This window comes from Tachysurus vachellii, chromosome 14 (assembly GCF_030014155.1).
Source record: "Tachysurus vachellii isolate PV-2020 chromosome 14, HZAU_Pvac_v1, whole genome shotgun sequence".
Lineage (NCBI taxonomy): Eukaryota > Metazoa > Chordata > Actinopteri > Siluriformes > Bagridae > Tachysurus > Tachysurus vachellii.
The window spans coordinates 17,346,622-17,368,568 of record NC_083473.1 but is presented as its reverse complement, the minus strand read 5'-3'; the positions used below and the strand labels follow the sequence as shown (position 1 = coordinate 17,368,568).

General features: G+C 37.2%; 3 protein-coding genes across 7 annotated transcripts in view; 2 read left to right on the top strand and 1 right to left on the bottom strand.

The window, feature by feature from the left end:
• tmem258 (transmembrane protein 258) overlaps window positions 1–2,273 on the top strand; it is an 80,152-nt gene extending 77,879 nt beyond the window's left edge. Inside the window, exons 1-4 of one of the 2 annotated variants that reach the window (XM_060886399.1) lie at window positions 447–534; window positions 1,506–1,615; window positions 1,728–1,856; window positions 2,080–2,273. In XM_060886399.1, coding sequence (XP_060742382.1) covers window positions 532–534; window positions 1,506–1,615; window positions 1,728–1,854 — 240 coding nt within the window. In that variant the 5' untranslated portion in view covers window positions 447–531 and the 3' untranslated portion in view covers window positions 1,855–1,856; window positions 2,080–2,273. Of the gene's footprint in view, window positions 1–446; window positions 535–1,505; window positions 1,616–1,727; window positions 1,857–2,079 lie in introns of those variants that run through there. The other variant, XM_060886400.1, reaches the window with a different exon arrangement.
• Window positions 2,274–2,378: 105 nt separating this feature from the next.
• On the bottom strand, window positions 2,379–7,468 carry tmem138 (transmembrane protein 138). The gene is made up of 5 exons (XM_060886398.1): window positions 7,353–7,468; window positions 6,135–6,606; window positions 5,827–5,998; window positions 4,760–4,835; window positions 2,379–4,534 (listed from the first exon to the last, which is right to left on the bottom strand). The coding sequence occupies exons 2-5, from the start codon at window positions 6,260–6,262 to the stop codon at window positions 4,422–4,424; spliced, it is 489 nt and encodes a 162-aa protein (XP_060742381.1). The 5' UTR covers window positions 6,263–6,606; window positions 7,353–7,468; the 3' UTR covers window positions 2,379–4,421.
• Window positions 7,469–7,931: 463 nt separating this feature from the next.
• On the top strand, window positions 7,932–20,972 carry cracr2b (calcium release activated channel regulator 2B). 4 transcript variants are annotated; one of them, XR_009649450.1, is made up of 20 exons: window positions 7,932–8,049; window positions 9,683–9,761; window positions 10,756–10,821; window positions 12,456–12,682; window positions 12,787–12,898; window positions 13,853–13,946; window positions 14,042–14,188; window positions 14,303–14,393; window positions 14,490–14,585; window positions 14,674–14,861; window positions 15,247–15,318; window positions 16,153–16,207; window positions 17,879–17,958; window positions 18,500–18,605; window positions 19,197–19,323; window positions 19,437–19,518; window positions 20,020–20,134; window positions 20,343–20,413; window positions 20,493–20,569; window positions 20,678–20,738. XR_009649450.1 is itself a non-coding variant. In XM_060886396.1 (20 exons), exons 4-20 carry the CDS (start codon window positions 12,458–12,460, stop codon window positions 20,763–20,765), a joined length of 1,863 nt encoding a protein of 620 aa, XP_060742379.1. In that variant the 5' UTR covers window positions 7,932–8,049; window positions 9,683–9,761; window positions 10,756–10,825; window positions 12,456–12,457; the 3' UTR covers window positions 20,766–20,972. The 4 variants fall into 4 exon arrangements, 3 of the variants coding, with proteins under 3 accessions (XP_060742379.1, XP_060742378.1, XP_060742380.1); XM_060886396.1 differs by having other exon boundaries at window positions 10,756–10,825; window positions 20,306–20,413; window positions 20,678–20,972; XM_060886395.1 differs by having other exon boundaries at window positions 20,306–20,413; window positions 20,678–20,971.
• Window positions 20,973–21,947: the final 975 nt, after the last annotated feature.

Here is a 21,947-nt window from a genome sequence, read left to right as displayed (position 1 = left end):
TCAGAAATAAAATTTCGTTTACTCGGTAGCAGGTCATTGATTTCATAAATGCAACACACTACAGTTTTTTCTATACTTTTACATAAAGGTAAAAAACGATACATGCAGTGTTATCTTCATTTTAGATGTCAAAAGGCTCCCTGAGTTTTTTTTCTATGGGAAACGGGTCCAAATGGCTCTTTGGGTGTTTAAGGTTGCCGACCCCTGAGCTATACAATTGTGTGCTCCATCTTGGTTGCAAGGATGTCCGAATACTTTTGACCATATAAATTGTATATTTGCATTACGAGGGCTGTGCAGGATAATATTCGATTTTTACAAATGTAAATACAAATATAGAAATGATTCTATCCTGGTTATTAAACGGTCGAGCACAAAAAATAAATAAATACTTTAGGTATTACAGAGATTTTTATTTTGAAAAGCCTTAAGCGTTGTCAGTTCTGGAAATCTCGCGAGATTTGGCGTCTTCACATACGTGGCTTTTCTGTCTGCTTTTCCGGTTTGGGTGAATCACTAATAGCCGTCAACATGGTGAGTTCTGTGTGTAATTAGAAATCATTTAAAGCAGTTTTTCTGTGCTTTGTTTTTTTTAATAGAAAGTGTTGGCCTTGTTGTGTCTTAATTTGAGACCTAACTGGTGCATTGTTGTTAGTTGTTCTCGCAAATAACGAATTGCTAACGAATTAGCTATTCGAATTGCTAACGAATTAGCTGAAGGTGTGCTGTTGTATCTGGCACACAGACTTGATCAGATCAGGATGTGGGGAGTTTGGAGTCCAAGTCAACACATTAAACCCTTTATCGTGTTCCTGAGCAATGTCTGCAGTGTGGCAGGGAGCATCTTCCTGCTGAAAGAGGAAACAGACATTAGGGAATATCACTGCCATGAAGGGATGTATTAAATCTGCAGCAGTGTTTAGGTAGGAGCTTTGTGAAAAGTTAAATCACATGAAAATCAGGACCCAAGATTTCCCCGTAGAACATCGTTTGGAGCATCACACTGCTTACACCGGCTTGCCTTCTTTTCAGAGTGCATCCTGGTGCCACCACTTTGTTATTATCACATAGATAATGTGATTCATGAGATTAGGTCACAATCATTGCTTCAGCAGTTGTCCTTCCTCGGACCACTTTTTGTAGGTGACCATTGCAAACAGAAACATCCTACAAGAGCTGTTCCAGAGGTGGTCTGGTATAACGTGGTCTGATGTAACTACGTTATTCGCTTCACCTGTCAATGGTTTTAATCTTATGGCTGATCGGTGTGTGTAAATATGCTGTGTTTTAACATTAAACTCTGTTTTGTACTTCAGGACTTGCTGGTTAGTTTGTGCATATGCACAGTATCATAAATTAGTCTAGAAATTTCACAGTAAGAGCCATCTAGCCAAATCAGACAGGCTTCTGGTGATAATTAAAGATGAAAATGATCATGAAATCTCTTTGCACAAACTTTTGTGTGTGTGCGTGCACGCTTCTATTTGTGCGGTTCCTCTGTTCAGGAGCTGGAGGCCATGACCAGATACACGAGTCCGGTGAACCCGGCTGTATTTCCTCACCTCACTGTGGTGCTGCTTGCAATTGGAATGTTCTTCACAGCCTGGTTTTTTGTGTATCCTTCACATAATCAATAGCCTGGTGAAATGTTTGCTTTCCTTCATTATTGCATAATGCAGAACAAAAAAAAAAATGCCTGTTTGCATTCCTAACCCAGTCTGTTCCAGCTACGAGGTAACGTCCACAAAATACACACGAGACGTATACAAGGAGCTGCTCATCTCACTGGTCGCGTCACTCTTCATGGGCTTTGGCGTTCTCTTCCTGCTGCTTTGGGTTGGAATCTATGTGTGATGGTAAGCAATTCAAAGTAGTATTTGTGTGTGTAGCTGTTCAAGTTGTTATTGAGATAAATTCAAGATTGCAGATGTTTGCTAGTGACCCCAGCGTGATCTGTTTACTTTCCAAAGAATTGTATAAATGCTAAAATACTGACACCAAGTATTGGTGATGGTGTTGTACTAAAAATGCTTTATTAATCATTTGTCTTATAGCATCTACTTTATTTCTGTGCTGTAGGTTGCAGGTTGACAAGAACATTCCAACTGCTCTCCTTTAGTGCTTATAGATGTCTCTACACACACACACACACACACACACACACACACACACACACACACACACACACACACACAGGGATTGGACTTTGCACTGGCAACATTTTGAACAGTTTGTGCTTTGAATTCTCCAATAAAGATTTTGTACAAATTTCATTTGTCTCTTTTTTTTTTTTTTTTAAGTATTGAAGTCTTGCAGAATATCTTAAGGAATAATGTTATTTTCATTTATTTAACCATTAATTATCCAGGAAGTCTCTTCATCTTAGCAGTCCTGGCAAAAATGGCTGCACAATTATTACACACCCTTAATAGTTAACATCTGCTGTTCAAGTCAGAATTTGCTAATCAGCTAAAATATAGCAGACATTTTCCAAATAACTTGCTTTGATTCAAATTTAGTCCAGAGTCAGCTATCCGACTCTCTCCTGAAAGATACAAATGTATAAATAACTATATAATTATATTAACTCATTATTTCTTTCTTAAGCAAATGAATCACAAAATGTAACTTAGTTCAAATAAAGATGTTAAACAATCAGACTGTAGTTGCACACCACTCAGTGCTGTGATGTCTGTTATGCTATACCCGAGATGCTAGTGTTCAGAAACCTTCTGCTGTCCAGACCTCCCTGATCCTGAGTCCCATCACCTGGAACTCACTCGCTGTTGCTCTGTTGTTTCTGGATTGCAGAATGTAAATTTCTACATTTGTATTTTCAAATAGTCTTTACCCAGCTTTATTAAGGGTGCTAATACTTCTAGAGCTCAGTATATGTGTGCTGGGCAGGCTGTTTGTGGTGTCTAAATCTCCAATCCTATTGTAATCTCATGGATAAGAATAGAGCAGTCTGTCAGGGCCTCAGTACCAGGCTCTCAGGGCAATAACCTGTTCATTGGTCAGACTTGAGCTCATGGGTTACTCAACCCTAATGTACAATATTTGTGTTTGTTTTTTAATTCCTGTTTTGTAATTTAGCATTGTGGCATTTTATGATGTCAGTTACATGTGTTACTTTTTTATTAAAAAACAAAAATTGCTTGTGAAAAAAAATATGTGATTGCTGTCCTGAGATGCTTGTCAAATCAAAAACTCTGACCTTACAAATAGACACACTTACCAATCTAAACCATATCCAGATGTCTGGTATGAAAAAAAAATGGATATTTTGATGTATTTAAAGATGACTATTTTCAAAAAAACGGCTAAAGGACACAATGATTCATAGAGAGGCACTTTGGAAATGTTGATAACCAAAAGCAATCTTACTGTGAATCTAGCTGGTGAACATTAATGTAGTGTTCCAAAAGAATTGAAAAAGATGATGCAGATAGAGCTAAAAAAAATAATAAAAATCAAATTACATTAATGGAATCAATTTCACGGAAAAAAACTATTTGGTCATAACTACTTATCTAATTGTTATTCCTCTAGGGAAACCAAAACAATACAAAATCTTATATAAAAATACTTCCTACAATAGAACAGAGCATCACATACAGTAGAGTTTATCATACAGGGCTGGGAGACCAGTGCAAACAGTCAACATACAGTATATAGCTATGCCTCTTAGTTGGTGCAGCGTCCATATTCAAACCATTCATTCATTCATTCATTCATTCATCTTCTACCGCTTATCCGAACTACCTCGGGTCACGGGGAGCCTGTGCCTATCTCAGGCGTCATTGGGCATCAAGGCAGGATACACCCTGGATGGAGTGCCAACCCATCGCAGGGCACACACACACTCTCATTCACTCACGCAATCACACACTAGGGACAATTTTCCAGAGATGCCAATCAACCTACCATGCATGTCTTTGGACCGGGGGGAGGAAACCGGAGTACCCGGAGGAAACCCCCGAGGCACGGGGGGGAACATGCAAACTCCACACACACAAGGTGGAGGCGGGAATCGAACCCCGACCCTGGAGGTGTGAGGCGAACGTGCTAACCACTAAGCCACCGTGCCCCCTATTCAAACCAGATTGAGTAAAAAAATAAAGTAGTAAGTAATTGAACAACAGAACATGTAATCTGTTGTATTCATTATGTTTTAAAATATATTATATGCATTTAAAAATGTGTAGATTATCATTGTATGGTGTGTTCTTGTTTGAACAGTTTAGTCAGATATTAAATAATCCAGCAATAAGATGCTCTGTAAGTGGGACTACTTGTGCTCTGCATAGGAGTCTCTTAGTTCTGGTACTGTACTGGTACAGCAGTTTTGTTTTGCTTAACTCTGCCAGTGTTCCAGACTGCAAACCAGTCTGCCATCTCTGTCTGGATCTTGATGTAGATCATAGCCGAGCTCGAGCAAAAGCATCCCGCAGCCAGGCACAGTCTTCATACAGTCTCGGATCTCCGAGGTACTCGGTGCTGCGTTTGTACAAGTAGTAATACAAAACTGCAGCTGTAAGAAATAGTAAAGAAAAGTCACAAGAAATACGGCTTTTTTTAATCTAAATTCAAATATTGTCATAGCTTTTTTGAGACTATGAAAAAAAGAAAAAAATACCTGATTAAATTTCAGGTTATGTGACTACATTGCATAGTTCATGAATTTGAGTATTTACAGGCTAGAAGTATCAGAGTAAATTTCAGCTGTGATTCAGTTTGCCTTTTGTTTGATGTTTACCTAGTCTCTGGAACACAAAGAGCACCTGCAAGCCGTCCGTCCAGACGAAACGATTCGAATCCATCCACCTCAGATTCTGTGAACATAATGTTTGCTATGAGGGACAGTTGGCTTTAGCAATCAAGATTTCAGATTTCTATTACTGTAATAAGTGGTTATATAAAATAGGTTCAACTTTTCAACTTTTTGTAGTGTTACAGCTTACAGTAAATGGACTTCACTGGATTATAGGTCAGGAATCCTGGGAGGATGGAGGGGTCAGTATAATCATAAAAAATATTTACACAAATAAAACATGTACATGTTGTGATTGCATAAGTATTTTATCTCTTTTATTAGTTCTGGTGCAACCAGTTTCCATCAAAAGTCACAATTATTCACTTAAGTTATTTATTTGATGAAACCTTCACATGATCTCAGGCAATATATGGCCAAAAGACTGTAGACACTTGACCATCAAACCCATATGTGTTAACTTCCCAAACTATGTTCCAGCATGACAATATCCCAGTGCACAAAGCACAGAGCTTCATGAAGACATGGCATTTTAAGCTTGGAGTGAAGAACTCAAGTGTCCTACACAGAGCCCTGACTCTGACTTAAACCCACTGAACACCTTTGGGATAAACCGGAACATCGACTGCACACCAGACCTCCTCACTCTTACAGTGACTTAGTGAGTGTCTGATCTCACTAATGCAAATGTGGGACTAAATCTGGAATGGGATGTTCAAAAAGAGCATATGACTGTGATAGTGAGCTGTCAAAAATCCATATAGTGCAAGTAGAGCTTGTCAAAAATAAAAGAGGGAGAGAGATCAGGGATGTGAAAACTAATACAAGGTACTGGAATTTTTTCATCTTTCTGTAATTGTCTTATTCTGGTCAAGGTTGCTGTGGAGCCTTCAATGCCTATCCCAGGAACACTAGGTGTGAGGCAGGATGGGATGGAACACTGCATCATACTGTAAAACTACACACACACACACACACAGAAACAAAAGCAGCCGCCTGGTTCGAGTCATTTAAAACATTTTTTTTAGAGAGAGAGAGAGCACAGAACGCACCATGAGCCAGCAGTGGAGGCAGATGCTGAGTGTGAGGTAGACTGCAGACAGGATGAGCAGTGCTCTAAACCTCTCCAGCAGCAAAGACAGGAGTCCCACCTGGAACACGTACGTGTTAAACATCATCAGAAGGATGATGATGACATTGAACAAGATGGCGATGTCCTGGATTCTGTAGTAGGAAAGCAGAATTTGAGATGCATGAAGATGACACTGAAAACACTTCATTAAAAATCTATGTTTATTTAAGCTTATATTTTACACATCTGAATCAACACATTTCTGGTCTGGACTTTGTCATTACTCACATGAACAGCACGAGCTGAATGACTGGAGCTGCCCTCAGCAGCTCACTGAAGGAGTTGACAAACAGGTCAAAGGCCAGAAGAGAAAGCTGGATCAACAGCACCAGCGAGTAGTTATTGGTCTGGAGCATCTTGAGTTCAGTGTTGCCTCACTTTACCTTGTAGACAATTGTAGTTCTGCTTCTCTCAGATATAACATGAGAGCAGAAATGAGCCTCAAAACTCAAACAGTGCAGACCAACATGTCTAAAAATTCTCAGTAGATTTTAGGGAAGGTGAAAACCACAGATGAAGGAGATTTTCCCTCAGTTTATCCTTGTCCAGATTCAAACAATCTCTTTCTGATTACAGAATCGTGTGCACATTTTGCTCACCCACTGACTTTTGATATTTGATTCAGTCCAAATTTATCTGGGAGTAATCCGGGTGCGTGTAAACATGATGTAAAGTGTCATGGAGACATCATTGGCTTCACCTAGAAGAAACAAACCGGAATGAGGTAAGAAATTAAAACAGAATAAAACAGAAGTAGCACAATTCACCAATCATTTTCAATTCATCAGATCAGTCAATTAATGGTGATCAGCTGTGACAACCTCAGTGTAAGGATGGAGATGAAGAATAAACCATGAGTTACTTAAGATTAGTCTCGTCACTGATCACCGTGTCACAGCCAGTCACCGTATGTGTTAAGCACAAAGTCTGTTGCACAGGCAGGTGCAAAAAAGATCTCTCTGAGGATTAAGGTTTAATTTCACTCAGACATCTTGTGAGTACCTTTTAATCTGTACATGACTCGTACTTACACACACATGGCAATGCTTTAGGTATAGTGACACCAATAAGCAGGTTTTTTTTTTTTTTTAGATCCATAGCAGACTGTGACTGAATAAAACACGTGGAGACAAAGGGAATTAGATTAGCTCCTGGAAGTGTTGTTGTTGTTGTTGTTGTCATTGTTGTTGTTCATATCTGGCTACATCACGTGCACCACGACTGAGCTTTTAGAAGCTCACTGACACCTAAAAAACTGTGGTTTAAATCTTAGGTGCAAATGATCAGAGCAGTCTCTACGTGTAGCGCCATATATTAAAACAAAGATGTGTTTAATTGTAACGTCTCGCCGTTAACTTACCAAAACAGCTAACTGGTTAGCTATCTCGAAAAGACGGCTTAAAGTTAGCTTATACTATAGATGCTTAAAAATAACTCATACAGTACCTCGTATTCAGAGTTAATGTGGTGCTATTTTTGAGACAGGATGGTCACTCTGATCCGAAGTGATTACAAACGCGGTAAAAAGAGTCCATGTGAACCAAGAAACCACCACGTCTCCCATAGCAACGTTTACCGTAAAGCCAGACAATTACAGTGATCCAAAATCAAGCCAGGTTTCTCCGTTTCCAGACACTGGAGTTGAATTCGGAGTCGATTCATTGAATCATTTGATACAAACCAATTTCTCAGAATTGATTTGGATAGATTTAAAATACCTCACTCATCTTGATAACAACCTTTGATATCAATCTTTTGTTGATAAAAAAATGTCGTGAAAGTGTTAGCAAACTGTACATTCAGTGTTAAAGATTTAACAAGCAAATATGTCTGTATGTTTATTAATCTAACGAAAATCCTTGCAATAAAACTCATTCCATGTTGCTTTGATGTCACTTGCTGAACTTAGGGACGAGGAGACCATCATCACTCATCCTCTTTGTTTTTATCTCTGAACACAGCATTGTTATGACCCTTTATACGACAGATTACGGTAATATAGTTTTCTGCACTCTAGTGGCAGAAGAGCGGAAGTGAGCTAAGTTAGAATACACGTACAGTGAGTGGAGTTGAGAAGGTAGTGAGTGACTGGCGGCATGTGAGCAACTTGTAAGACGGTGGAGGCTGGAGAACACCAATAAAGGTGAGTTAGACACTTGTTATTCTGGGTTCTAATGAAATGTGTGAAATAGCTCTTATCTATAGTCAGAGTACTGTATATAAGCAGTGGTAGAGAAATATTATACATTATAACAAGGTTTATAGTCTAACAATAGTAAAATAATAATAAATAGACTAATAAAGAGTCAGTATGTGTGTCATCTGTTTTGTATTTTTGTATTGTAGTTAAGGTTTACAGGTGAAGTCTTCTAACTTTACTGTAGATAAACATTACAGGATTACTTTAGCAGCAGAAGGAGAATAGTGTCCCAAACCCCATTCATACCATGTTGATTTTGTTCGGTTCTTGATGCATAACTAACATGATTAAAATTCTACATGACAGGATTGAAAATACCATCTAATCTGACTTCTTTTACTTTCTGTAACAGATCATGACTCATTTGGTCTAAATTCAGAATAACTTGATTCTGTGCACTGTAGTGTTTATTTAACCTTGGGAGTTGCACAGGGAAATACACTGGATCTATTATTATTATTATTATTATTATTATTATTATTATTATTATTATTATTATTATTACTATGTTTTGCTCCTTTATATATTTTTTCTAGCAAGTTCTAACACTATTAGATTTATTTAGTTCCTGTTTTGCTTATCTAACACCTGCAATACCAAGTCACTGCACTGGGCTCTTATGTCAATGTCAATGTGTATTCAGCCATGTATTTTGAAAAATTGTTGTAGTTTGAACGGGAAGGAAACAGAGACACAAACACTTTCATATAATACACTTTATAGCCAAAGTATGTGGACACCTGACCATAAGAGCCATTCAAGGACTATGGGTATGAATGTGGAGTTGCTCTCCTTGATCTTCTGGACGTTTTTCCACTAGATGTTGTGTGGATTTGTGATCATTCAGCTACAAGAGCATTAGTGAGATCAGACACTTATGTTGTAAGACTGAGAAGATCTGGGGTTCAGATAGTATTCCAATTCATCCTAAAGGTGTTCCTAGATTCCAGTCTTGTAAATCTGTGTCTTTATTGAGCTTCATTTAACTTTATAAGAAACACCTGTATACCTGAAATGAATAAAGTCATGTAGATACAGGGGAAGAACTTCAGTTAAGGTTCACATTAAACAACAGAATGGGGAAAAGTCTGATCTCTGGGACTTGGATCGTGGCAAGGATGTTGGTACAATTCGGGCTGGTTGGAGTATTTTATAAGCTGTTGGTCTCCTGGGTTTTTCACACACAACACTCTCTAAAGTTTATACAGAATGGCGCAGCAAGTCAGTTTAATTCAGTGACTTGTGTTGGCTGAAATGACCATATTTTGATTAACATTAAAACATTATATTACTAGGTTTTCTAATAATTTGTCTGCTGGTATTTATACCATATAGAAAATAAAAATCTATTAACTATCTATTTGTTTTATTCAGCCTGATTTAAATTTTGACTTAAATAAAACGGTTAATTTTTAAACAATTAATCTTAATGGATTAATTTTCACAGTCAGTAATATTAAACTGGCTGCTTGTTTAAGTAGCATAATCATAACTAAAAGAAAAACTATCCACCTGTACGTCCATGCAGATATTCAATCAACACAATGAAGACTAAAATAATTTTTTAACTGTCCAGTTTCAGTGTCTGCTGTTACTTCAGATTCCTGTTCTTGACAAGAGTCAAGACAAGAGATCTCCTGCCTGTCCGCCTCAAGGTTTGACATGTTCTGCTTTCTGAGATGCTTTTCTGCGTTTTGTTTTTTTTACCATTCTATTTAATGTCTTGCACCCAAAATAGCTACTATTTGGCTGCACTGAACTAATTAATTTGAATATTATTACTATATAATTAATAGTTTTAGAGATGGATCGATAGGTAGATGATAAATAAATAGGAAAAAATTGTTTAAAAAGTGGGATCCTATCAAACACATGATTTCACACACTTACCTCTTCAACGTGGTGTAATATTATGCTTGTGTTTTTTTTTTCTTAACAGCGTCTTGTGACTGTAAGCTGAAATTTGACCCTTTCCCAACCACAGAAAGTAGCGCTGCAGTATTCTGTCTTTAGATCCTCGATTGAAAGCAATAAACAGTCTTGTATTATAACATCAACATCATATTACACCATTTTGACCTGTACAGTCTCTAGCTGAATGTTTTATGTTGTAGTTAAAACAGAGTAGAGTGCAGTGAAGAGATTTTTAGTGCACTGACTGTAAGGTTGATTAAAAAATAAAAATACTTTACAGTTGTGAACTGTGTAATCTTCTGCTATTTTGCTTTTTAAGTATTGTACATTGGCGTTATAGAAACACATTCACTCAGTCTCTCATACACACACACCCGCTCACACACTCACACACACTCTTCCAGTCACACTAACAAACACTGACACACACTCACTGGCTTACTCACTCACATGAACTAACACACACACACACACACACACATGCTAGCACACATACACAAACTCACTCACACACACATGCAGGAACCCATACAGAAGTACACAGACATTCTGCAAAGAAAGTAGTTCAGGAACCCTGGACCTGAAGCTGTGAGGATGAAATACTTCTTTGAGTATCAACACACTGCCCAGATATAGATACAGCAGTGTTATATTTTATTTTGTTTTTTAGATTTTATAAGTTGAGGGAGAGTTTTCTTATGTTGAAAATTATGAGTTGTGTCTTTTTGTGTGCAGCGTACCATCTTCTATTCACACCAACGCATCAGTCAGGTCGTGATTGCTTCTAGCTCTAATGCAAACGTGGGTAAATGTTTTATTTGCATCTTCCTTTGTTTCTGTTTCCACGCCCTCTCTCTCTCTCTCTCTCTCTCTCTCTCTCTCTCACACACACACACACACACACACACACACACATGCGCGCACACACACACACACACACATAGTCCCATCATATGACCATCCTGTTCTGCTATTGGATATCCTGGAGCTTTGCGAGAGAGGCAGCGAGTAACCAAACGAAAGCAAAAACAACAGGAATGTGTGTAAAGTGCTCTATTTGTTTTGGGTGTGAGTGTTGCTATGTGTCCCTTTGGGAAATTCCCAGCTGTTTTGCCCTGTCCAGGATTTTTTGCCATGTTGCTCCAATTTCATTCAGACCTAATAATCATAGTGTGCATGAATTAACCAGTTCTACAGACCGTCACATTATTTTTAAAGGTGTTTGGACCATGTGGTAATCGACTCTCCAGTATTTACACACCGTTATTTACTATGGGCAGAGCTGCATAACAAAGTAGTTCATCCAGCAGAGGATTTTTCCAGTAGATCATTGCAGAAATTAGCCACGGTTATTTGAAGAGGTTTATGTCTGTTTGCATGTTGACATACTTTAACGCTGATAAGGGAAGGATCAGGCTTCTCTTTTCTTTGCTTAAGGTTTTAGATGTTACCACTATTCACTGTAGTCATGCGGTGAGGTTAAAATGGAGCTCTGGTTATACTTTTCAATGCACATGTCGACAGATTCTCATGCATAAAGCATAAACAGGAAGCTAAGACCTTATTAGACTTATAGACTGTTAGCACAGACAAGTGCAGACGTTAAAGGAAAACTTCACCTTGGACATCTTTAGAATTAACATGAGACCTTCATTGTTGTCCAAGATTTATTTATAATGTAATCATCTTTTTTACATCAAACACAATGGCCAACATTTGTCAATAATTCAATAAAGGTATAAGTTATATGATTAAGTTGATTAATATATTTTTTCATTATTTTGTCTTCTTATGTGTAAATTTACGCACACGCAGGAGCATGAGAATGATATGGATGTTTTTCCGAATTTACAGAATTTTTAAGAATAGCAAATAATTCAGTTTATATCCAGCTTGATGAATGAGGCCCAGCGTTGCCTGCTGACGGTGGTGCTGCATTTGACGTAACACTGAAAGCTATGCAAACATCAGGCATCATTTTTTGATGTGACTGAGAAACCTCCTTAACTCTCTGAGTTGAATTTCCAACTTAAAGGGTTTTTTCCTAGTAACATGTCAGAAACTCACCTTTCTTCTATACCTAAACAGTGCAGTGCTGCAGCACTTTATATATATAATCCCATATTTTTTTGTATAAACTTTGTGTGTTTTAAGGTTAAGTTTTCTTTTCACCCGGCTGATAAGTGTTTCTAGACTCTCTATTGCGTTTCTGCTGGGAACTGCATTTTTGACTAAAAGAAACTACTAATTTACTACAACTGACAAATTATTAACCCACAAATTCCATAAGAAATTTTGGAATACTTGGTGAAAAGCACATAATACCAGTAAGTTTAATGTTTAGTGAATTGCTGAATTCATGGTTACTTATTCTCTCTCTCTCTCTCTCTCTCTCTCTCTCTCTCTCTCTCTCTCTCTCTCTCTGTCTCTCTCAGTAATGTCAGGCTGGTTAAGAGATGGGGAGGTGCTGGAAGGTCAGGGCAGTGGTCAGGCATCTCCTTGTAACCCTAGATTTAGATCCCCAACCTCAGGAAAAGGAACAAGATCCTCACCTGACAGTGCAACCTTCAGGTCCCCAAGGAACACAATGAGAAAAGCCAAAGAGCTGTTTGGGCTATGTGATAAAGAGAACAAGGGTTTCATCACCAAGAGAGACCTGCAGGTGTGTCCAAATGCATACATTAAGTATGCTTGTAGTAAATTACCTGGTTTCATAACAGTAACTTAGTTAAACTGGTGTCTGGTGTCTGTGTTTCTGTATGACAGCGGTTGCAAGGAGAGGTGCCACTGACCCCGGAGCAGTTGGAGTCGGTGTTTGAGAGTTTGGACCGTGACAGAAATGGCTTCCTCACACCCCTGGAGTTTCACACTGGTCTAGGTTTGTGTTTGCACTCTGATCCTTCAATACTTTTTTGTGATGTAGGATATATGTCATGATATATATATATATCATGACATATGTATATCATGAAAACAGACATAGTGAAAAAACAGTGAAAAAAGTTCTGTTCTACTTTTGTTGTTTATAAAAATAATAAAATAATAGTAAAAAAAAGTAAAAACAAAACTTTTCAGGTAAAATTAAACTTGCTATACATTTACATTTACAGTATTTGGCAGACACCCTTATCTTTATCGACTTATAAGCGACTTATATTTATCTCATTTATACAGCTGAGCAATTGGAGGTTAAGGGCCTTGCTCAGGGGCCCAGGAGTGCCAGTGCTTGATGGCTCTGGGATTTGAACTTAGTAGTCCACCACCCTCAAGCACTGAGCTACCACAGCTTAGTACAGTTTTACCAGCAACTGCTAAAAATCAGAGTTTGTTAATTTGCCTAAACATATAAGATTTTAATGACAAACATTCACTTATCTCAGAAACATGTATTACCTGGTCCTAACCCCGTTCCCTATAAGTTCTAAATCGTGCACTTCTGATGATGCTTCCATGCAGAAAAACTGAATCCACACAGAATTCTGACTCTAAAGGATGTAAGTCAGTTGGTTGTTAGTCAACTTTTTTGCAAGCCCAAGATGAATGCACATCAAAATCAACAAATAATGCCAACAAGCTCTGAGCTGAGAGCTTACAGTGTCATGTAAACTTTTCTACACCTTTGATCACCAGTTAAATATTTTACATATGTTAGGCAAGCCATCTAACGCTAAGGAGGCATAAGCAAAGCAGTGAAGCTCATGGGTAAGAAATTAGTGAAGCTCATGGGTTATTTACAGCTCATCACGGAGCATTGGCCCTAGTGCATGTGCGCATTTGTTGCTGTAGTTCGGCTGGTTAACAGGAGATTCATAGAACCGTCTATTTTTCTCAGGTGAGCTGATAGAAGAGTGTGAGGAGAAAGATCCAGCAGAGCTCAGATTCACACAGATTCTTATAGAGCTTGGAGCAGATAAAATCCTGAAAGAGTGAGTGTTGTTCTTCACCAAACATTTCTAATACACTGTTATTTTTATTTTGTTACTATTTAGCTGTGTGTGTGTGTTTCTGTGTGTGTGTGTAGTCAGTGGGAGCTGTGTTCTCTTTGGTGTGATCTGCAGAAAGATAGGCCTGAGTTGTTGAATCTATTGGAGGAAATTCTTTCCCATGCCGTGGCTCATCTTCAGGATGCACTGAAAGAGCGGGACAATTTAGAAGAGACCCTGCACAGGTCAGCTGACACACTGCACACCTGACTTTGAATAGAAATGAATTTAAAGCTATAGAATGGCATGTAGTGTCATTACATGTGTGTAACTTTTTGTGTGTGTTGACTCACACTCAGACGAGAAGACGAGCATAACAGTGTGGTGCGCTCGCTTTACGAAGACCTCGAGAGCCAGCTCAAAGAAGAGCGAAAGAAACGAATCACTGTGGTAAGTGAGGATTAAATGAGGTTAATAATGTGCATATAAATGCCCTGCATTAAGAATATGATGGGTAACAATTGTGATGATGATTTTCTGATGAAGGACAGCGCGAGACAGGGGGACAAAAGAGAGCAGGTACTGCAGGAGCTGAGAACGAGAGAGCAGGAACTAGAGTTCACATTGACCAAGCAGAGAGAGGTATAAATTAGATTCTTTGTTAATTCAGAGCCGTTAGAGCATCTTGCCTATGAGTTACTCTGAATGCTCTACTTGGGACTCCATGTAGCTTGAAACTCGGATCAAGGCTCTGTGCAAGGACCAAGCGAGCACTCGGGGGCAGAACCAAAGGCTGCAGCTGGTAAACGCAGATTTGCGGGAACAGTTGGAGGAGAGCCGGGAGGAGCTACAGAAGGCACTTAATCAGCTGCAGATCCTGCAGGAAACACTTACAGATCAGCAGGAGGGCAAGCAGAGGTGAGATGTGACTTAGGTTGTGTTTGGAGTATTTAAAAGTGCAAAGTTAGATCTTGGAATTATGTAATTTTTAACAAATTCTTACATTCGAGATGAGGAAAATACACGTTCTCCATATTTGTCTTTTGTTAGTGAAACAATAGGCAGCTAACTGTGATAAGAGATGTGTATTTATCTCCTTATGATCTAATGCCAATACAAGCATATAGAGTATGACTCATTTAAAGGTAAGAAATCCTGCTTTGTTGCTTTGCTTTGGTGTCACTGGCTGAACTTGGGATTAAGGAGAACATCCCAAGTTCTCAACATAAACCTCTGAGTTGAGATGTTATCTTTGTGTTCACAGTAGTTGTAACGTGTGTGTGTGTGTTTTGTTTATTCCAAGGCAAGTGCTGAAAGTCTCCAAAAATATGCAGAAAGAGAAGGAGAGCCTGATGAGGCAGCTGGATCTGCTCAGGTAAGACTACATTCATGCCTAGCATTACCTGAAGCTGTCTGCGGGTGTGTCTCCAGGTCATTGTCCATTTCAGGTTTATTTGCTCTTGACAGATATCAGGTAGAAGATAAGACAGGGAGTGTACACACACACACAAGGCACACACAGAAACTGTAAAAACTGGAAAAAGCAGATGTACGAGTGCAGTGTATATACAAAAATGTATTTGGACACAAACATGTATACCTCAGATATGGATGCAGAAAAATAAACTTCAATCCAAAATATGTCAAGGTAAAAAATCTAAAGTATATTTGTTTCTAGTAATTTGGTAACCTGCTGATATCATTTCCTCTTGTGTTGATTTAGAGTATAGAAAATATCCAAGAGCTTGATTTCTAATGTAGAATGTGACAAATAATGAAGATAATATCTTTTAGATTCACACAATAACAACTGTCACAAACTTTGCAGTACTGTTTAGAGAAACGAGTCAGAAGACACTGCAGTAATTCTTCTTTAACAAGCACAAGCATTTGGAAGAACTGTTTACGAGCTGATCAAAACAGTCGATGTCTTTGTTAGAGATAAGCAGCTCTGGTGTGATAGGCTGCTCTTTTTATACTATTTTATATACCGGTAATACTTTGTATTTCATATGTTTAGGGTGTTATTCCCTAACAGGAATTTTTATCCGACAATCAAAAAATGGCAAATATCGTCCGATTATATTAACCTTGGGATATATCAACCTAGCACTTAATCACACACAAAATGTAAAAATTATATTTATTTATAGAGATTCAGAATCCATTTCTTTAAATATATATTTGTTTCATCCTGTGTCTTCCTCAGGGACATGAACAAGCGTCTGCGGGATGAGAAGGATGCACAGCAGGATCAGAAGAGGGTTAGTCAGAGACAATCCTTCATGCCTCCTCTTCCATCTTACCTACAATCCAGCTGTGGCCAAGACACCCCACCGTGGGGTGCTTACTCTTTTTACCCGTACTGAACTGGACTCTGTGCTGGGGTTATATGTGGTTGCTCATTAGGACTGGTGTGAAACTGTGGTCAGTGATGTGCATGTCTGTTCAGCAGAAACCAGCAACTCTTCACCTGCTTTCTCTGCCTTTGCATGCAGCTCTGCTCTGGGCTTCTGTCCTAATGAGGGTTACGCTAGACCGATTGTCTACTGAAGATTCCAAACACATAATAATGGTTTCTCAGACATGGACTCCACTATTAAAGACTGTTGTATTGTAAATAGAGCAATTTTTCTTGTTCAGAAAGGCAATTTATTTCCCTGAAATTCAAAAAGCCTTCATTTAAAAGAATGAACAACAATGAGAATACGAACACACAGCTGTCTTGATGATTACTCACAGCCATGTGATGGGTTTCGTGTTCCGGGCCCTGAGGCCAGTTTGAAGAATGTGAAAGGAAAAATGTTTCTCAGGTTAAAATTTGACATGTTTTTTATTAGTGAACAAAAAAGCCCCTTTTCATTGTGTCTGTTACAGAAAGCACAGCATAGTTTCCCTTTAGAGTTTTCTTTACTGTTGCTCACCTCACATCTGAATTTTACTCATCCAGACTGGGAATAATGTTAGAAATCGCACAGAATGTGAACACAATATATAAATTTTCATGATCTTCATGCAAGCAACAAAATAAGGCATAAAACTGCAGCTTGTAGCTTCATATACTTGTGGTGTGTGTGAGTCATTTGACCACCTGGCAGTCAAATTCCCTTGTGGGTAGTTAACACCACTTTATTTGTGTGCCGAATATTTCTACAATTCTATTGGACTTTTAGCTTTTAGTGGTTAAAACAAAAAAGAGTCCTGATGAAAGGCTTTATTACAGTCAGAAACGTAGGAGACCTAATGACTTATGTTATATGCGATAATCAGATTTTCTTTCCTTCTTGTTCTTTACGGAAACCTGTATAAGGTCATTTTAACAATTTCCTCAAAAATGATCATAAAATCATGATCTCTAAATCATGAAATTATGCCAAAGCTCACTCTGTAAAAATTCTTTTAATTCTTAATTCTTTCCTGTGCAGAAAAGGATTTTTGAGTAAATTGTTAAAATCCTGCATGCAACACTGTTTTTGACTGAATTTTATATGTCTGTACCATTATGTGTTTTTGTAAAGTTGCATTAATTTATTGAATTTATTGTGTGTTGCGTCTTCCTCTGTGATCAGTTTCTCTGTTTCCAGTTTCATGCTCATGAACAAAATTGGAGAAACGTTTGTAAGTCAGGTTTATGAACAAATGGGAGTTTTTCAGCACGACCGCGGTACACAATAAAAGAAATAACTGATGGTACACACTTCTATCTGCGTCTTTATTACATATGATCCAAAACCTATATACAAATGCAAACACCAAATGTTGTGTCTTCAGAAACACATTTAAAAGTCACTTATGCAAGAAAAACAAGTTCTTTACAGAATAAGAGGATTTAAAATCAACGTAAATGTGTTTATTTCCTCACACCCATTTTGTACAGCTGTGTAATTATGCTTAAATTATTCTAAAGCCAAAATATTCCATGGACTGTTCCATAGACACCTAAGATGAAGAGACCATTAGAGAAGAAAGGATCAATAATCGGAGACTATATTTTGGCCAAGAGACCTAGCAACAGGTGAGTCACTGGAAGTGAAATCGATCATTTTTAACAGTACTTTATTTATATAGTGCATATTAATCATTTGAATGTGTTTTCTGTTAAGTAGGCCAACAAGGTAGGTAACAACATTTTCTCCAAAACATTTCACATTATCACAAAACATTTAAATACATTAATTTAAAGATGTCCAGCATTGGTGAACCAAACATGTTTTTCTAAAACTTTTATTTTTAAATTTTATTCAAATAAAAGTGTCAGCCTTTGATCATTTCATTTATGGTTATTTATGCAGTAGTTAACCATTTTTCTGTAAAGCTAGAGCACCATGAGACTTTTAACAGCTGCATGAGGATACAATTATAATGTAATAACTAAGCCCTAAACTTCTTATAGTGTGATAAATATATTATTTGGTAATTACTGTAGGAAAACTAATAACAGAAGAGAGGAATGTAAGTCTGCTGACATGTCATAGACGGTTAAGAGGTTAAAATTGTCCTTGTATATAAACCTGGAGGTCTGTTTAATTGCATTTTTTTTTTAATTCATATTTAAGACAGGTCAGTTTTGTTGGTCAGATGAAGAGCTCACCTGATGTGATTGCTGAGGCAGAGATAACACTCTCTGAGAAAAACTATAAAGTGGATACGTACAACAAAATGGTATTGTAAAGATCTGTCATTTTAGTCAATCTTTATTTCTTTTTAAAAAGATATGAACATGATGCTCTTATCCCCTAACCATAGAATTTCTAAGGAATAGACTGTAAGCTTGCAAGGATGCAAATACAGAACTTGAGAGATTTATATGGTTGAATGTGGGTCCTGATTTTTTAGTTATATTTTTGTGTTTTTCTTTACATTTACAGCATTTGGCAGTCGCCCTTATCTAGAGCGATGTACAAAATTGCTTTAATTTTTTTTAATTATATTAGGTCTGATATCACTATTACTTTATATATATATATATATATATATATATATATATATATATATATATATATATATATATATATATATACATATGCATATTGTATGTACATATGTACATATGTGTGTGTGTATATATATATATATATATATATATATATATATATATATATATATATATATATATACGTATATATATAAACGTATATATATAAATATATATATATATATACACATATATATATATATATATATATATATATATATATATATATATATATATATATATATATATATATTTTTTTTTTTTTTTTTTTTTTACAGACTAGTTTAAGTGGCCTACAGCGTGTGTTCAAGGTTGTGTTTTTAGGCAGCTCAGGAGTAGGTAAGAGCTCATTCATCCATCACTACTGCAGAGGGCACTTCCCCAATAAAATGAGCACTACTGTAGGTAAGCCGGATCGAGCCTCTGCTCATGTAAATATACATAATATCAGGTTTAGAGCCATGGCATCGTGAAAGCTTTTGGGTAAAGTCCAAATATCATTTGCATTTTCTTCACAGGTATGGACTTCCAGGTGAGAAGTCTAGTGCTCGACTCCACCCAAATTGCTCTCCAACTTTGGGATACAGCAGGACAGGAGAGGTAAGAAAAAAGATGACCATTTAGCAGTCAATATAGCATTTTTTTCATTTATACCAAGGCATCTGTAACATTCATTAATAATACTTAATATGTCATATAAATGGAGGGCATGGTGGCATAATGGCAAGTACGTCGGACTCATGGGTTGAATGTTCTGTCTCTGCCCTGTGTGTGTGTTGAGTTTGCATGTTCTCCTTGTGCTTCGTGGGTTTTTCTCAGGCTTTTTCCTCCCCCAGTGCAAAGGCATGCATTATAGGCTAAATTGTGTGTCTGATTGTCCCCTGTGACTGTTTGGTACCCTGTCTAAGATGTGCCCTGCCTTGTACATATATATATATATATATACGTATTCTACTATTACAATTATTAATCATATTATTCTAATATTACTTTATAAAGAAACGTCAAGGTGCTATCCTCCTAGATCAAACTTTTCTTACACTGAGAAGTTCAAATGAAAAGATATGTAATAATAAATGCCCAGGGCTTCCTCTGTCACAGATTCCACAGCATCACAACACAGTATTACCGTAAAGCAGATGGGATCCTGGTCATGTATGATGTCACTCAGAGCACCTCGTTCGTGGCAGTGCGTGATTGGCTTGACCAAGTTCAGGTGAGGCAAATTTGTGAAGCAAATGAGCCAAAAGTGTTTTGCATTCCCACATAGTCAAGGAGTATGGTGTGGTGAAATGGGTCAAGTGCAGAGATTTGTCCATATTAATATGTGCACAAGCTTGTTTATCTCATGATTGGTTATGCTAATGTGAAATCATCCTTCTGGCAGAAACACAAGGCTGATGGTGCATGTGTGATACTGCTAGGCAACAAAGTGGATATGGAGGATGGAGGAGGTAGACAGGTGACTAGCATTCAGGGACAGAAGCTGGCTGAGGTAATCAATACTTCAAGACTTTCCTGCTTTGTTTTAACTATTTATTTCATCTGTTAATGTAGTCATATTTGTATCTAAGGAATACCAGGCTGACTTCTTTGAATGCAGTGCTAAAAGTGGCCATAATATAGAAGAGGCGATGACACATCTGGCTAGGTGAGACTCCAGAATAAAATTTAATACAGTAAAATGGATTTATGTTGAATATTTCTAAAAATGTATAAAGAAAAATTCATACCCGATCACTCTATTCTGTACCTGCAGACTGATGGAGGTCCAGCAAGACAAACAGTGTGAATCTGTACTTCACTCTCTGGACAACTCTAGTCATAGAGGGCGCTGTTGCGCGTAGGTGCAGAAAGAGCAGCATCACACGAAGACGTATCATTGATCAAACTTCCTGCAGCATACCACAAAAAACATCTCGCTGAACTAAGACTTGTGAAAAATTCTCCTGAACAGTCTGTTTCATTATTATTTCAGTATATTCTGTGCAGCTCAGTAATTCTGCAAGTATTACACAAACATGGGCATAAATATGACTATACAGTATGAACCTTCAACAGCTTTTTAGTAGTGTTACTATACTTAATAGTATATATATATATATATATATATATATATATATATATATATATATATATATATATATATTAGTGTTTTGGGTCACTTTACTTTTTATTTATCTTTAAAATGTCAGGCAGAACAATTCAACAAGATTTTATTCCTTACTTGTTCAAATAACCTGAAAGATATGAAGAACATGATAATCAAAAATCCAATGGTTTAGGCAGGTGTCTTAGAAAAACTTTTGTGTCAGGTGCTGATTAAATCTGCTTTGAAAACTGATTTCTGGCCCAGAATGATTTATTATGATTGGATGCACCTCTTGTGAGTCATTTTGTAGAAATTATATGGGCCTTACACATCCAATGTTCAAATGTATTTTATGATATAAGTGGGACAGAATATCAATAAATTTGTATCCTACATGAAAATACATGATAGACCTGCTAAAGCTGCCTGTCTTTTTTATAGCTTAAAGTTTATTCGGGTAAATTTATCTTTGAGGTGAAATAGACTACAGCATCATTTAGAGGATGTACAATTCTTTAACCTCAATTGGGATATTTTCTTGTCTTAAAATCACCACTCAGGAATATCACCTTTGTTAGGTAGAAATGTAATAAACATAGGTACACATAAGTACACAGTCTATTAACCATTTTCTATTGCATAATAAAAAAGGAAAATTTGCATTGCTCTATAATGAGAGGAAATAATGAATAATGTGTGGTACAGGTCCAGATCTACAATTCATTCACCTGGTATTTCTAATATTTCAATGTAAACTGAGCACCTTCATGAGTCCCTGGAATCAACCGGGATTTTTCCGGGAATTTTTCGTTTGTATCAAAGAAATTAGCAGTGAAGTTATTTATGACAGATACGGGAAAATGCGGCACATGTTGCTTTAAGGGTTTGTCTGACAGATTGAAAAGCGTTTAAAGCGGTAGTAATAAAGCAGGATGTC